The 18,046-nt window shown below is 39.5% G+C and overlaps 1 protein-coding gene across 1 annotated transcript in view; it reads left to right on the top strand.

Moving 5' to 3' along the window:
* The window catches only part of LOC124020645 (caskin-1-like), a gene marked incomplete at its 3' end in the record, with an annotated part of 73,216 nt that extends 56,078 nt beyond the window's left edge, over positions 1–17,138 (top strand). Inside the window, exons 10-11 of the mRNA XM_046335886.1 lie at positions 4,635–4,752; positions 16,890–17,138. Of these exons, the coding sequence (XP_046191842.1) occupies positions 4,635–4,752; positions 16,890–17,138 (367 nt within the window). The remainder of the gene's footprint in view (positions 1–4,634; positions 4,753–16,889) is intronic.
* Between the last annotated feature and the right edge of the window lie 908 nt (positions 17,139–18,046).

Raw genomic sequence — 18,046 nt, 5'->3', positions numbered from 1 at the left:
ATACAGGAGATAACATGAACAGGTAGAGAAGGATAGAGGATAGATACAGGCGATAACAGGAACAGGTAGAGAAGGATAGAGGATAGGTACAGGAGATAACAGGAACAGAAGGATATAGGATAGGTACAGGAGATAACAGGAACAGGTAGAGAAGGATAGAGGATAAATACAGGAGATAACAGGAACAGGTAGAGAAGGATAGAGGATAGATATAGGAGATAACAGGAACAGGTAGAGAAGGATATATACAGGAGATAACAGGAACAGTTAGAGAAGGATAAATACAGGAGATAACAGGGACAGGTAGAGAAGGATAGAGGATAGGTACAGGAGATAAGAGCAACAGGTAGAGGAGGATAGAGGATAGGTACAGGAGATAACAGGTAGAGAAGGATAGAGGATAAATACAGGAGATAACTGGCACAGGTAGAGAAGGATAAATACAGGAGATAACAGGAACAGGTAGAGAAGGATAGAGGATAGGTACAGGAGATAACAGGAACAGGTAGAGAAGGATAAATACAGGAGATAACAGGAACAGGTAGAGAAGGATATATACAGGAGATAACAGGAACAGGTAGAGAAGGATAAATACAAGAGATAACAGGAACAGGTAGAGAAGGATAGAGGATAGGTACAGGAGATAACAGGAACAGGTAGAGAAGGATAGAGGATAGGTACAGGAGATAACAGGAACAGTTAGAGAAGGATAGAGGATAGGTACAGGAGATAGCATGAACAGGTAGAGAAGGATAGAGGATAGATACGGGAGATAACAGGAACAGGTAGAGAAGGATAGAGGATAGGTACAGGAGATAACAGGAACAGGTAGAGAAGGATAGAGGATAGGTACAGGAGATAACAGGAACAGGTAGAGAAGGATAGAGGATAGGTACAGGAGATAACAGGAACAGGTAGAGAAGGATAGAGGATAGGTACAGGAGATAACAGGAACAGTTAGAGAAGGATAGAGGATAGGTACAGGAGATAGCATGAACAGGTAGAGAAGGATAGAGGATAGATACAGGAGATAACAGGAACAGGTAGAGAAGGATAGAGGATAGGTACAGGAGATAACAGGAACAGAAGGATATAGGATAGGTACAGGAGATAACAGGAACAGTTAGAGAAGGATGGGTACAGGAGATAACAGGAACAGGTAGAGAAGGATAGAGGATAAATACAGGAGATAACAGGAACAGGTAGAGAAGGATAAATACAGGAGATAACAGGAACAGTTAGAGAAGGATAAATACAGGAGATAACAGGGACAGGTAGAGAAGATTAGAGGATAGGTACAGGAGATAACAGCAACAGGTAGAGGAGGATAGAGGATAGGTACAGGAGATAACAGGAACAGGTAGAGAAGGATAGAGGATAAATACAGGAGATAACTGGCACAGGTAGAGAAGGATAAATACAGGAGATAACAGGAACAGGTAGAGAAGGATAGAGGATAGATACAGGAGATAACAGCAACAGGTAGAGGATAGAGGATAGGTACAGGAGATAACAGGAACAGAGAAGGATAGAGGATAGATACAGGAGGAACAGGTAGAGAAGGATAGGGATAGGTACAGGAGATAACAGGAACAGAAGGATATAGGATAGGTAAGGAGATAACAGGAACAGGTAGAGAAGGATAGAGGGATAAATACAGGAGATAACAGGAACAGGTAGAGAAGGATAGAGGATAAATACAGGAGATAACAGGAACAGGTAGAGAAGGATAAATACAGGAGATAACAGGGACAGTTAGAAAGGATATATAGGTACAGGAGATAACAGAACAGGTAGAGGGATAAATACAGGAGATAACAGGGACAGGTAGAGAAGGATAGAGGATAGGTACAGGAGATAACAGCAACAGGTAGAGGAGGATAGAGGATAGGTACAGGAGATAACAGGAACAGGTAGAGATAAATACAGGAGATAACAGGATAGAGGATAAATACAGGATAACTGGAACAGGTAGAGAAGGATAAATACAGGAGATAACAGGAACAGGTAGAGAAGGATAGAGGAACAGGTAGAAGGATAAATACAGGAGATAACAGGAACAGGTAGAGAAGGATAGAGGATAGGTACAGGAGATAACAGGAACAGGTAGAGAAGGATAGAGGATAGGTACAGGAGATAACAGGAACAGGTAGAGAAGGATAGAGGATAGGTACAGGAGATAACAGGAACAGGTAGAGAAGGATAGAGGATCGATACAGGAGATAACAGGAACAGGTAGAGAAGGATAAATACAGGAGATAATTGGCACAGTTAGAGAAGGATAGAGGATAGGTACAGGAGATAACAGGAACAGTTAGAGAAGGATAAATACAGGAGATAACAGGAACAGTTAGAGAATGATAGAGGATAGATACAGGAGATAACAGTTTATTATATTGTACTCTATTGTTCTGTTCTCTGTTTATTATATTCTACTCTATTGTACTCTATTGTTCTGTTCTCTGTTTATTATATTCTACTCTATTGTTCTGTTCTCTGTTTATTATATTCTACTCTATTGTTCTGTTCTCTGTTTATTATATACTACTCTATTCTTCTGTTCTCTGTTTATTATATTCTACTCTATTCTTCTATTCTCTGTTTATTATATTATATGTTTATTATATTCTACTCTATTGTTCTGTTCTCTGTTTATTATATTCTACTCTATTCTACTGTTCTCTGTTTATTATATTCGCCTCTATTGTTCTGTTCTATGTTTATTATATTCTACTCTATTCTACTGTTCTCTGTTTATTATATTCTACTCTATTCTACTCTATTCTACTGTTCTCTGTTTATTATATTCTACTCTATTCTACTCTATTCTACTCTATTCTACTGTTCTCTGTTTATTATATTCTACTCTATTGTTCTGTTCTCTGTTTATTATATTCTACTCTATTGTTCTGTTCTCTGTTTATTATATTCTACTCTATTGTTCTGTTCTCTGTTTATTATATTCTACTCTATTCTTCTGTTCTCTGTTTATTATATTCTACTCTATTGTTCTGTTCTCTGTTTATTATATTCTACTCTATTCTTCTGTTCTCTGTTAATTATATTCTACTGTTCTCTGTTTATTATATTCTACTCTATTCTACTGTTCTCTGTTTATTATATTCTACTCTATTCTTCTGTTCTCTGTTTATTATATTCTACTCTATTCTACTGTTCTCTGTTTATTATATTCTACTCTATTGTTCTGTTCTCTGTTTATTATATTCTACTCTATTGTTCTGTTCTCTGTTTATTATATTCTACTCTATTCTTCTGTTCTCTGTTTATTATATTCTACTCTATTGTTCTGTTCTCTGTTTATTATATTCTACTCTATTCTTCTGTTCTCTGTTAATTATATTCTACTGTTCTCTGTTTATTATATTCTACTCTATTCTACTGTTCTCTGTTTATTATATCCTACTCTATTCTTCTGTTCTCTGTTTATTATATTCTACTCTATTCTACTGTTCTCTGTTTATTATATTCTACTCTATTCTTCTGTTCTCTGTTTATTATATTCTACTCTATTCTTCTGTTCTCTGTTTATTATATTCTACTCTATTGTACTCTATTCTACTGTTCTCTGTTTATTATATTCTACTCTATTGTACTCTATTCTACTGTTCTCTGTTTATTATATTGTACTCTATTGTTCTGTTCTCTGTTTATAATATTCTACTCTAGTGTTCTGTTCTCTGTTTATTATATTCTACTCTATTGTTCTGTTCTCTGTTTATTATATTCTACTCTATTCTACTGTTCTCTGTTTATTATATTCTACTCTATTCTACTGTTCTCTGTTTATTATATTCTACTCTATTCTACTGTTCTCTGTTTATTATATTCTACTCTATTCTACTGTTCTCTGTTTATTATATTCTACTCTATTCTACTGTTTTCTGTTTATTATATTCTACTCTATTCTACTGTTCTCTGTTTATTATATTCTACTCTATTCTACTCTATTCTACTGTTCTCTGTTTATTATATTCTACTCTATTCTACTCTATTCTTCTGTTCTCTGTTTATTATATTCTACCCTATTCTACTGTTCTGTTTATTATATTCTACTCTATTGTACTCTATTCTTCTGTTCTCTGTTTATTATATTATACTCTATTGTACTCTATTCTACTGTTCTCTGTTTATTATATTCTACTCTATTCTACTGTTCTCTGTTTATTATATTCTACTCTATTCTTCTGTTCTCTGTTTATTATATTCTACTATATTCTACTGTTCTCTGTTAATTATATTCTACTCTATTCTACTGTTCTCTGTTTATTATATTCTACTCTATTCTACTGTTCTCTGTTTATTATATTCTATTCTTCTGTTCTCTGTTTATTATATTCTACTCTATTGTTCTGTTCTCTGTTTATTATATTCTACTATATTCTACTGTTCTCTGTTAATTATATTCTACTCTATTCTACTGTTCTCTGTTTATTATATTCTACTCTATTCTTCTGTTCTCTGTTTATTATATTCTACTCTATTCTTCTGTTCTCTGTTTATTATATTCTACTCTATTGTTCTGTTCTCTGTTTATTATATTCTACTCTATTCTACTGTTCTCTGTTTATTATATTCTACTCTGCCACGTTGAATTTATTTGTTTTCTCTGGCAGGTTCTCGAGCAGCATGTTGACGGGCGCTGGAAGGGCTGTATCCATGACAACCGTACAGGAAATGACCGCGTGGGCTACTTCCCTTCTACAATAGTGGAGGTCATCAACAAGAGAACAGGTGTGTGTTTGTGTCTGTGTGCGTGCGGGTTCTTTTTGGGTTCTCGGGAATTATCCTTTAACCTGCAGTACAGCCCTGTTAGTCTAACCTGCAGTACAGCCCTGTTAGAGTCTAACCTGTAGTACAGCCCTGTTAGAGTCTAACCTGTAGTACAGCCCTGTTAGAGTCCTTTAACCTGCAGTACAGCCCTGTTAGAGTCTAACCTGTAGTACAGCCCTGTTAGAGTCCTTTAACCTGCAGTACAGCCCTGTTAGTCTAACCTGTAGTACAGCCCTATTAGAGTCTAACCTGTAGTACAGCCCTGTTAGAGTCTAACCTGTAGTACAGCCCTGTTAGAGTCTAACCTGTAGTACAGCCCTGTTAGAGTCTAACCTGTAGTACAGCCCTGTTAGAGTCTAACCTACAGTACAGCCCTGTTAGAGTCTAACCTACAGTACAGCCCTGTTAGAGTCTAACCTGCAGTACAGCCCTGTTAGAGTCTAACCTGCAGTACAGCCCTGTTAGAGTCTAACCTGTAGTACAGCCCTGTTAGAGTCTAACCTGCAGTACAGCCCTATTAGAGTCTAACCTGCAGTACAGCCCTGTTAGAGTCCTTTAACCTGCAGTACAGCCCTGTTAGAGTCTAACCTGTAGTACAGCCCTGTTAGAGTCCTTTAACCTGCAGTACAGCCCTGTTAGTCTAACCTGCAGTACAGCCCTGTTAGAGTCTAACCTGCAGTACAGCCCTGTTAGAGTCTAACCTGTAGTACAGCCCTGTTAGAGTCTAACCTGTAGTACAGCCCTGTTAGAGTCTAACCTGTAGTACAGCCCTGTTAGAGTCTAACCTGCAGTACAGCCCTGTTAGAGTCTAACCTGCAGTACAGCCCTGTTAGAGTCTAACAGTACAGCCCTGTTAGAGTCTAACAGTACAGCCCTGTTAGAGTCTAACAGTACAGCCCTGTTAGAGTCTAACAGTACAGCCCTGTTAGAGTCTAACAGTACAGCCCTGTTAGAGTCTAACAGTACAGCCCTGTCAGAGTCTAACCTGCAGTACAGCCCTGTCAGAGTCTAACCTGCAGTACAGCCCTGTTAGAGTCTAACAGTACAGCCCTGTCAGAGTCTAACCTGCAGTACAGCCCTGTTAGAGTCTAACAGTACAGCCCTGTCAGAGTCTAACGTGCAGTACAGCCCTGTTAGAGTCATTTAACCTATAGTACAGCCCTGTGAGAGTCATTTAACCTGTAGTACAGCCCTGTTAGAGTCATTTAACCTGTAGTACAGCCCTGTTAGAGTCTAACCTGTAGTACAGCCCTGTTAGAGTCCTTTAACCTGTAGTACAGCCCTGTTAGAGTCATTTAACCTGTAGTACAGCCCTGTTAGAGTCTAACCTGTAGTACAGCCCTGTTAGAGTCTAACCTGTAGTACAGCCCTGTTAGAGTCTAACCTGCAGTACAGCCCTGTTAGAGTCTAACCTGTAGTACAGCCCTGTTAGAGTCTAACCTGCAGTACAGCCCTGTTAGAGTCTAACAGTACAGCAGCAGCACCTCCTGTGACAAGCACCAACCTCCTGTTGACTGACCTCCGTCTACTAAAAAGGAAAATCAGCCCTGCATTGTCTACTGCTGACTGGACCGTGTGAATAGGTGCTGTTCCGCGACTGAACCAGTAGAGGGAGCTAAGCTACCAGTCTGATACAGCTCTATCTATCAACCAGCCTGCATTGTCTACTGCTGACTGGACCGTGTGACTAGGTGCTGTTCCACGACTGAACCAGTAGAGGGAGCTAAGCTACCAGTCTGATACAGCTCTATCTATCAACCAGCCTGCATTGTCTACTGCTGACTGGACCGTGTGACTAGGTGCTGTTCCACGACTGAACCAGTAGAGGGAGCTAAGCTACCAGTCTGATATTTTTTTATTTCACCTTTATTTAACCAGGTAGGCTAGTTGAGAACAAGTTCTCATTTGCAACTGCGACCTGGCCAAGATAAAGCATAGCAGTGTGAACAGACAACACAGAGTTACACATGGAGTAAACAATTAACAAGTCAATAACACAGTAGAAAAAATAAAGAGTCTATATACATTGTGTGCAAAAGGCATGAGGAGGTAGGGGAATAATTACAATATTGCAGATTAACACTGGAGTGATAAATGATTAGATGGTCATGTACACCTAGTGGTGTCATATCTATATCTAGTGGTGTCATATCTATATCTAGTGGTGTCATATCTATACCTAGTGGTGTCATATCTATATCTAGTGGTGTCATATCTATATCTAGTGGTGTCATATCTATACCTAGTGGTGTCATATCTATATCTAGTGGTGTCATATCTATATCTAGTGGTGTCATATCTATATCTAGTGGTGTCATACCTAGTGGTGTCATATCTATATCTAGTGGTGTCATATCTATATCTAGTGGTGTCATATCTATATCTAGTGGTGTCATAGTGGTGTCATATCTATATCTAGTGGTGTCATATCTATATCTAGTGGTGTCATATCTATATCTAGTGGTGTCATATCTATATCTAGTGGTGTCATATCTATATCTAGTGGTGTCATATCTATATCTATCTAGTGGTGTCATATCTATATCTAGTGGTGTCATATATCTATATCTATATCTAGTGGTGTCATATCTATATCTAGTGGTGTCATATCTACATCTAGTGGTGTCATATCTATATCTAGTGGTGTCATATCTATATCTAGTGGTGTCATATCTATATCTAGTGGTGTCATATCTATATCTAGTGGTGTCATATCTATATCTATATCTAGTGGTGTCATATCTATATCTAGTGGTGTCATATCTATACCTAGTGGTGTCATATCTATATCTAGTGGTGTCATATCTATATCTAGTGGTGTCATATCTATATCTAGTGGTGTCATATCTATATCTAGTGGTGTCATATCTATATCTATATCTATATCTGGTGTCATATCTATATCTAGTGGTGTCATATCTATATCTAGTGGTGTCATATCTATATCTAGTGGTGTCATATCTATATCTAGTGGTGTCATATCTATATCTAGTGGTGTGTCATATCTAGTGGTGTCATATCTATATCTAGTGGTGTCATATCTATATCTAGTGGTGTCATATCTATATCTAGTGGTGTCATATCTATATCTAGTGGTGTCATATCTATATCTAGTGGTGTCATATCTATATCTAGTGGTGTCATATCTATATCTAGTGGTGTCATATCTATATCTAGTGGTGTCATATCTATATCTAGTGGTGTCATATCTATATCTAGTGGTGTCATATCTATATCTAGTGGTGTCATATCTATACCTAGTGGTGTCATATCTAGTGGTGTCATATCTATATCTAGTGGTGTCATATCTAGTGGTGTCATATCTATATCTAGTGGTGTCATATCTAGTGGTGTCGTATCTATATCTAGTGGTGTCATATCTATATCTAGTGGTGTCATATCTATATCTAGTGGTGTCATATCTATATCTAGTGGTGTCATATCTATATCTAGTGGTGTCATATCTAGTGGTGTCATATCTATATCTAGTGGTGTCATATCTATATCTAGTGGTGTCATATCTAGTGGTGTCATATCTATATCTAGTGGTGTCATATCTATATCTAGTGGTGTCATATCTATATCTAGTGGTGTCATATCTATATCTAGTGGTGTCATATCTATATCTAGTGGTGTCATATCTATATCTAGTGGTGTCATATCTAGTCTAGTGGTGTCATATCTATATCTAGTGGTGTCATATCTATATCTAGTGGTGTCATATCTATATCTAGTGGTGTCATATCTATATCTAGTGGTGTCATATCTATCTATATCTAGTGGTGTCATATCTATATCTAGTGGTGTCATATCTATATCTAGTGGTGTCATATCTAGTGGTGTCATATCTATATCTAGTGGTGTCATATCTATATCTAGTGGTGTCATATCTATATCTAGTGGTGTCATATCTATATCTAGTGGTGTCATATCTATATCTAGTGGTGTCATATCTATATCTATATCTAGTGGTGTCATATCTATATCTAGTGGTGTCATATCTATATCTAGTGGTGTCATATCTATATCTAGTGGTGTCATATCTATATCTATCTATGGTGTCATATCTATATCTAGTGGTGTCATATCTATATCTAGTGGTGTCATATCTATATCTAGTGGTGTCATATCTACATCTAGTGGTGTCATATATCTAGTGGTGTCATATCTATATCTAGTGGTGTCATATCTATATCTAGTGGTGTCATATCTATATCTAGTGGTGTCATATCTATATCTAGTGGTGTCATATCTATATCTAGTGGTGTCATATCTATATCTAGTGGTGTCATATCTAGTGGTGTCATATCTATATCTAGTGGTGTCATATCTATATCTATATCTAGTGGTGTCATATCTACATCTAGTGGTGTCATATCTATATCTAGTGGTGTCATATCTATATCTAGTGGTGTCATATCTATATCTAGTGGTGTCATATCTATATCTAGTGGTGTCATATCTATATCTATATCTAGTGGTGTCATATCTATATCTAGTGGTGTCATATCTATATCTAGTGGTGTCATATCTAGTCTAGTGGTGTCATATCTATATCTAGTGGTGTCATATCTATATCTAGTGGTGTCATATCTATATCTAGTGGTGTCATATCTATATCTAGTGGTGTCATATCTATATCTAGTGGTGTCATATCTATATCTAGTGGTGTCATATCTATATCTAGTGGTGTCATATCTATATCTATATCTAGTGGTGTCATATCTATATCTAGTGGTGTCATATCTACATCTAGTGGTGTCATATCTATATCTAGTGGTGTCATATCTATATCTAGTGGTGTCATATCTATATCTAGTGGTGTCATATCTATATCTAGTGGTGTCATATCTATATCTAGTGGTGTCATATCTATATCTATATCTAGTGGTGTCATATCTATATCTAGTGGTGTCATATCTATATCTAGTGGTGTCATATCTATATATCTAGTGGTGTCATATCTATATCTAGTGGTGTCATATCTATATCTAGTGGTGTCATATCTATATCTAGTGGTGTCATATCTATATCTATATCTAGTGGTGTCATATCTATATCTAGTGGTGTCATATCTATACCTAGTGGTGTCATATCTATATCTAGTGGTGTCATATCTATATCTAGTGGTGTCATATCTATATCTAGTGGTGTCATATCTAGTGGTGTCATATCTATATCTAGTGGTGTCATATCTATATCTAGTGGTGTCATATCTATATCTAGTGGTGTCATATCTATATCTAGTGGTGTCATATCTATATCTAGTGGTGTCATATCTATATCTAGTGGTGTCATATCTATACCTAGTGGTGTCATATCTATATCTAGTGGTGTCATATCTATATCTAGTGGTGTCATATCTATATCTAGTGGTGTCATATCTATATCTAGTGGTGTCATATCTATATCTAGTGGTCTTGTATCTATCTTGTGGGGTCATATCTCTAGTGGTCTGTCATATCTATATCTATCTTGTGGGGTAGTGGTGTCATATCTAGTGGTGTCATATCTATATCTAGTGGTGTCATATCTAGTGGTGTATCTTGGTATCTATATCTAGTGGTGTCATATCTATATCTAGTGGTGTCATATCTATATCTAGTGGTCTGTCATATCTATATCTAGTGGTGTCATATCTATATCTAGTGGTGTCATATCTAGTGGTGTCATATCTATATCTAGTGGTGTCATATCTATATCTAGTGGTGTCATATCTAGTGGTGTCATATCTATATCTAGTGGTGTCATATCTATATCTAGTGGTGTCATATCTATATCTAGTGGTGTCATATCTATATCTAGTGGTGTCATATCTACATCTAGTGGTGTCATATCTATATCTAGTGGTGTCATATCTATATCTAGTGGTGTCATATCTAGTGGTGTCATATCTATATCTAGTGGTGTCATATCTATATCTAGTGGTGTCATATCTATATCTAGTGGTGTCATATCTATATCTAGTGGTGTCATATCTATATCTAGTGGTGTCATATCTATATCTATATCTAGTGGTGTCATATCTATATCTAGTGGTGTCATATCTATATCTAGTGGTGTCATATCTATATCTAGTGGTGTCATATCTATATCTAGTGGTGTCATATCTATATCTAGTGGTGTCATATCTATATCTAGTGGTGTCATATCTATATCTAGTGGTGTCATATCTATACCTAGTGGTGTCATATCTATATCTAGTGGTGTCATATCTATATCTAGTGGTGTCATATCTATATCTAGTGGTGTCATATCTATATCTAGTGGTGTCATATCTATATCTAGTGGTGTCATATCTATATCTAGTGGTGTCATATCTATATCTAGTGGTGTCATATCTATATGTGGTGTCATATCTATATCTAGTGGTGTCATATCTATATCTAGTGGTGTCATATCTATATCTAGTGGTGTCATATCTAGTGGTGTCATATCTATATCTAGTGGTGTCATATCTATATCTTGGTGTCATATCTATACCTTGTGGTGTCATATCTATACCTAGTGGTGTCATATCTATATCTAGTGTGGTGTCATATCTACATCTAGTGGTGTCATATCTATATCTAGTGGTGTCATATCTACACCTAGTGGTGTCATATCTGTACCTAGTGGTGTCATATCTATATCTAGTGGTGTCATATCTATATCTAGTGGTGTCATATCTATACCTAGTGGTGTCATATCTATGTCATATTGGGGTCTAGTTGTGGTGTCATATCTATATCTAGTGGTGTCATATCTATATCTAGTGGTGTCATATCTATATCTAGTGGTGTCATATCTATATCTAGTGGTGTCATATCTATATCTAGTGGTGTCATATCTATATCTAGTGGTGTCATATCTATATCTATATCTAGTGGTGTCATATCTATATCTAGTGGTGTCATATCTATATCTAGTGGTGTCATATCTATATCTAGTGGTGTCATATCTACTACCTAGTGGTGTCATATCTAGTGGTGTCATATCTATATCTAGTGGTGTCATATCTATATCTAGTGGTGTCATATCTATATCTAGTGGTGTCATATCTATATCTAGTGGTGTCATATCTATATCTAGTGGTGTCATATCTAGTGGTGTCATATCTATATCTAGTGGTGTCATATCTATATCTAGTGGTGTCATATCTATATCTATATCTAGTGGTGTCATATCTGTATCTAGTGGTGTCATATCTATATCTAGTGGTGGCATATCTATATCTAGTGGTGTCATATCTACACCTAGTGGTGTCATATCTATATCTAGTGGTGTCATATCTATATCTAGTGGTGTCATATCTAGATCTAGTGGTGTCATATCTATATCTAGTGGTGTCATATCTATATCTAGTGGTGTCATATCTATATCTAGTGGTGTCATATCTAGTGGTGTCATATCTATATCTAGTGGTGTCATATCTATATCTAGTGGTGTCATATCTATATCTAGTGGTGTCATATCTAGTGGTGTCATATCTATATCTAGTGGTGTCATATCTATACCTAGTGGTGTCATATCTATACCTAGTGGTGTCATATCTATATCTAGTGGTGTCATATCTATATCTAGTGGTGTCATATCTATATCTAGTGGTGTCATATCTATATCTAGTGGTGTCATATCTAGATCTAGTGGTGTCATATCTACACCTAGTGGTGTCATATCTATATCTAGTGGTGTCATATCTACACCTAGTGGTGTCATATCTAGTGGTGTCATATCTATATCTAGTGGTGTCATATCTATATCTAGTGGTGTCATATCTATATCTAGTGGTGTCATATCTATATCTAGTGGTGTCATATCTATATCTAGTGGTGTCATATCTATATCTATGGTCTAGTATCTAGTGTGTCATATCTATACCTAGTGGTGTCATATCTATATCTAGTGGTGTCATATCTATATCTATATCTAGTGGTGTCATATCTATATCTAGTGGTGTCATATCTATATCTAGTGGTGGCATATCTATATCTAGTGGTGTCATATCTACACCTAGTGGTGTCATATCTAGTGGTGTCATATCTATATCTAGTGGTGTCATATCTATATCTAGTGGTGTCATATCTATATCTAGTGGTGTCATATCTATATCTAGTGGTGTCATATCTAGTGGTGTCATATCTATATCTAGTGGTGTCATATCTATATCTAGTGGTGTCATATCTATATCTATATCTAGTGGTGTCATATCTATATCTAGTGGTGTCATATCTATATCTAGTGGTGGCATATCTATATCTAGTGGTGTCATATCTACACCTAGTGGTGTCATATCTATATCTAGTGGTGTCATATCTATATCTAGTGGTGTCATATCTAGATCTAGTGGTGTCATATCTATACCTAGTGGTGTCATATCTATATCTAGTGGTGTCATATCTATATCTAGTGGTGTCATATCTATACCTAGTGGTGTCATATCTATATCTAGTGGTGTCATATCTATATCTAGTGGTGTCATATCTATATCTAGTGGTGTCATATCTATACCTAGTGGTGTCATATCTATATCTAGTGGTGTCATATCTATATCTAGTGGTGTCATATCTACACCTAGTGGTGTCATATCTATATCTAGTGGTGTCATATCTATATCTAGTGGTGTCATATCTATATCTAGTGGTGTCATATCTATATCTAGTGGTGTCATATCTAGTGGTGTCATATATATATATATAGTGGTGTCATATCTATATCTAGTGGTGTCATATCTAGTGGTGTCATACCTAGTGGTGTCATATCTATATCTAGTGGTGTCATATCTACACCTAGTGGTGTCATATCTATATCTAGTGGTGTCATATCTATACCTAGTGGTGTCATATCTATATCTAGTGGTGTCATATCTATATCTAGTGGTGTCATATCTACACCTAGTGGTGTCATATCTATATCTAGTGGTGTCATATCTATATCTAGTGGTGTCATATCTACACCTAGTGGTGTCATATCTATATCTAGTGGTGTCATATCTATACCTAGTGGTGTCATATCTATATCTAGTGGTGTCATATCTAGTGGTGTCATATCTATATCTAGTGGTGTCATATCTATACCTAGTGGTGTCATATCTATATCTAGTGGTGTCATATCTATATCTAGTGGTGTCATATCTATATCTAGTGGTGTCATATCTAGTGGTGTCATATCTATATCTAGTGGTGTCATATCTATATCTTGGGGGTCTGTACCTTGTGGGGTCTGTATCTTGGGGATCTGTACCTTGTGGGGTCTGTATCTTGGGGGTCTGTATCTTGTGGGTCTGTATCTTGTGGGGTCATATCTTGGGGGTCTGTATCTTGGGGGTCTGTATCTTGTGGGGTGTATCTTGGGGGTCTGTACCTTGGGGGTCTGTACCTTGGGGGTCTGTACCTTGGGGGGTCTTTACCTTGGGGGTCTGTACCTTGGGAGTTCTGTACCTTGGGGGTCTGTACCTTGTGGGGGTCTGTACCTTGGGGGTCTGTACCTTGGGGGTCTGTACCTTGGGGGTCTGTACCTTGGGGGTCTGTACCTTGGGGGGTCTGTACCTTGGGGGTCTGTACCTTGGTGGGTCTGTACCTTGGGGGGTCTGTACCTTGGGGGATCTGTACCTTGGGGGTCTGTACCTTGGGGGTCTGTACCTTGGGGGTCTGTACCTTGGGGGTCTGTACCTTGGGGGTCTGTACCTTGGGGGGTCTGTACCTTGGGGGTGTCTGTACCTTGGGGGTCTGTACCTTGGGGGTCTGTACCTTGGGGGGTCTGTACCTTGGGGGGTCTGTACCTTGGGGGGTCTGTCTGTCTGTCTGTTTTTTCATGTTTGTCTGTTTTGTTTCACATCGGCTGTTTTGCTGTTTTTCTCTAAGTTCTTCTTCTCTCTCTCTACAAGCACAGCTTCTCACTCTTCTCCTTCCTGTCGGTTGTTCAGTTCCACACACACACACACACACACACACACACACACACACACACACACACACACACACACACACACACACACACACACACACACACACACACACACACACACACACACACACACACGCTGTTCCACGAACACACAAACACGCATGCAGTTCCACGAACACAAACAAACACACACACACACGCAATTCCACGAACACACACGCACACACACACAGTTCCATTAATACACACCCACGCACACACACACATCCAGAGTACATAGTGTACGTAAGGCAGCTGTGTTCAGAGGGAGTTCACAGTTACATTCTCTCCTCCTCTCCTCCTTCCTCTCCTCTCCTCTCCTCTCCTCTCCTCTCCTCTCCTCTCCTCTCCTCTCCTCTCCTCTCCTCTCCTCTCCTCTCCTCTCCTCTCCTCTCCTCTCCTCTCCTCTCCTCTCCTCTCCTCTCCTCCTTCTATCCTTCACCTCTCCTCTCCTCTCCTATCCTCTCTTCCTTCCATTCCTCTCCTCTTTCTATCCTTCACCTCTTCTCTCCTCTCCCTTCTCCTCCCTCCATTCCTCTCTTCCGTCCATTCCTCTCCTCTCTCCTTCATCCCTTCTCCTCTTCGCTCCTATCCTCTCCTCCCTCCATTCCTCTCCTCTCTCTCATTCAACCCTTCTCCTCTTCTCTCCTATCCTCTCCTCCCTCCATTCCTCTCTCCTTCAACCCTTCTCCTCTTCTCTCCTATCCTCTCCTCCCTCCATTCCTCTCTCCTTCAACCCTTCTCCTCTTCTCTCCTATCCTCTCCTCCCTCCATTTCTCTCCTTCAACCCTTCTCCTCTTCTCTCTATCCTCTCCTCCCTCCATTTCTCTCCTTCCACCCTTCTCCTCTTCTCTCCTATCCTCTCCTCCCTCCATTCCTCTCCCCTTCCACCCTTCTCCTCTCCTCTTCTCTCCTATCCTCTCCTCCCTCCATTCCTCTCTCCTTCCACCCTTCTCCTCTCCTATCCTCTCCTCCCTCCATTCCTCTCCTCTCTCCTTCCACCCTTCTCCTCTTCTCTCCTATCCTCTCCTCCCTCCATTCCTCTCCTCTCTCCTTCCACCCTTCTCCTCTTCTCCCCTCCCTCCATTCCTCTCCTCTCTCCTTCCACCCTTCTCCCCTTATCTCCTATCCTCTCCTCCCTCCCTCCATTCCTCTCCTCTCTCCTTCCACCCTTCTCCTCTTCTCTCCTATCCTCTCCTCCCTCTCCTCCTCCTCCACCCTTCTCCTCTTCTCCCTTCCATTCCTCTCCTCTCTCCTTCCACCCTTCTCCTCTTCTCTCCTATCGTCTCCTCCCTCCATTCCTCTTTTCCTTCCATTCCTCTCCTCTTTCCATCCTTCACCTCTTCTCTCCTCTCCTATCGTCTCCTCCCTCCATTCCTCTCTTCCGTCCATTCCTCTCCTCTCTCCTTCAACCCTTCTCCTCTTCTCTCCTATCCTCTCCTCTCCTCCCTCCATTGCTCTCCTCTCTCCTTCCACCCTTCTCCTCTTCTCTCCTATCCTCTCCTCCCTCCATTCCTCTCCCCTTCCACCCTTCTCCTCTCCTCTTCTCTCCTATCCTCTCCTCCCTCCATTCCTCTCTCCTTCCACCCTTCTCCTCTTCTCTCCTATCCTCTCCTCTCCTCCCTCCATTCCTCTCCTCTCTCCTTCCACCCTTCTCCTCTTCTCTCCTATCCTCTCCTCCCTCCATTCCTCTCCTCTCTCCTTCCACTCTTCTCCTCTATCCTCTCCTCTCCTCCCTCCATTCCTCTCCTCTCTCCTTCCACCCTTCTCCTCTCCTCTCCTCCCTCCATTCCTCTCCTCTCTCCTTCCACCCTTCTCCTCTTCTCTCCTCTCTCCATCCTAGTCACAGTCGTCTCTATTCCCTCCGTCCGTCTCCTCCCTCCATCTCTCTCTTTGTTCATCTCTCAATCCTAGTCACAGTCGTCTCTATTCCCTCCGTCCGTCTCCTCCCTCCATCTCTCTCTTTGTTCATCTCTCCATCCTAGTCACAGTCGTCTCTATTCCTTCCGTCTCCTCCCTCCATCTCTCTCTTTGTTCATCTCTCTAACATGTTACCGTGTTGATTGATTTGTGATTTAAGGTTTTTCATTGATTTAATTACAATTTTTTTGTTTTTGTTGTTGTTTGTTTTTGTTTGTTTGTTGTCGTGTCATCGCCACGGTGATCGTATCTAGGGTTGCCGAGCACAGTCATTAACACCCAACAGTTTCAAAAGATACAGCTCGTTCCCACGCCGACGGTCGCCCCCGCCAACTCAGCGGTCGTCAACGGCAACGAAACCACGTTCCATCAGTTCCATATCCTGCCTCCTCCGCCTCCTCCACCTCCACATACCCATCAGCCACTGCTTCCACTATTCACTTCCTTTGGCTATAACAGGTCGCCCGTGACGACCCCAGGGGACACACCCCCCACCCCCCCAGGTACACGCCCCCCTCATACATTATTATTATTATTATTATTATATTATTTTATGTTATTATTATTATTATTATTATTATTATCCCCAAAGCTTTAAGGGGTGATGATTACCTATCTATGATCTAATATCTGATTGGCTCACCCACTCTCACCTCTCTGAGAGCTCTTTCTGGTGAGGTCATCCCTTGAGGTTTTCTATCTATGATCTAATATCTGATTGGCTCACCCACTCTCACCTCTCTGAGAGCTCTTTCTGGTGAGGTCATCCCTTGAGGTTTTCTATCTATGATCTAATATCTGATTGGCTCACCCACTCTCACCTCTCTGAGAGCTCTTTCTGGTGAGGTCATCCCTTGAGGTTTTCTATCTATGATCTAATATCTGATTGGCTCACCCACTCTCACCTCTCTGAGAGCTCTTTCTGGTGAGGTCATCCCTTGAGGTTTTCTATCTATGATCTAATATCTGATTGGCTCACCCACTCTCACCTCTCTGAGAGCTCTTTCTGGTGAGGTCATCCCTTGAGGTTTTCGGTTTATATCCAGTTTAAAGTTGTGGTCTATGTCATCTGTTACAGTTTAAAGTTGTGGTCTATGTCATCTGTTACAGTTTAAAGTTGTGGTCTATGTCATCTGTTACAGTTTAAAGTTGTGGTCTATGTCATCTGTTACAGGTTAAAGTTGTGGTCTATGTCATCTGTTACAGTTTAAAGTTGTGGTCTATGTCATCTGTTACAGTCATCTGTTACAGTTTAAAGTTGTGGTCTATGTCATCTGTTACAGTTTAAAGTTGTGGTCTATGTCATCTGTTACAGTTTAAAGTTGTGGTCTATGTCATCTGTTACAGTTTAAAGTTGTGGTCTATGTCATCTGTTACAGTTTAAAGTTGTGGTCTATGTCATCTGTTACAG

Source organism: Oncorhynchus gorbuscha, unplaced genomic scaffold, assembly GCF_021184085.1.
Source record: "Oncorhynchus gorbuscha isolate QuinsamMale2020 ecotype Even-year unplaced genomic scaffold, OgorEven_v1.0 Un_scaffold_872, whole genome shotgun sequence".
NCBI lineage: Eukaryota > Metazoa > Chordata > Actinopteri > Salmoniformes > Salmonidae > Oncorhynchus > Oncorhynchus gorbuscha.
Note: the sequence above shows the minus strand (reverse complement) of the source record. Positions and strands in the feature narration are given on the sequence as shown.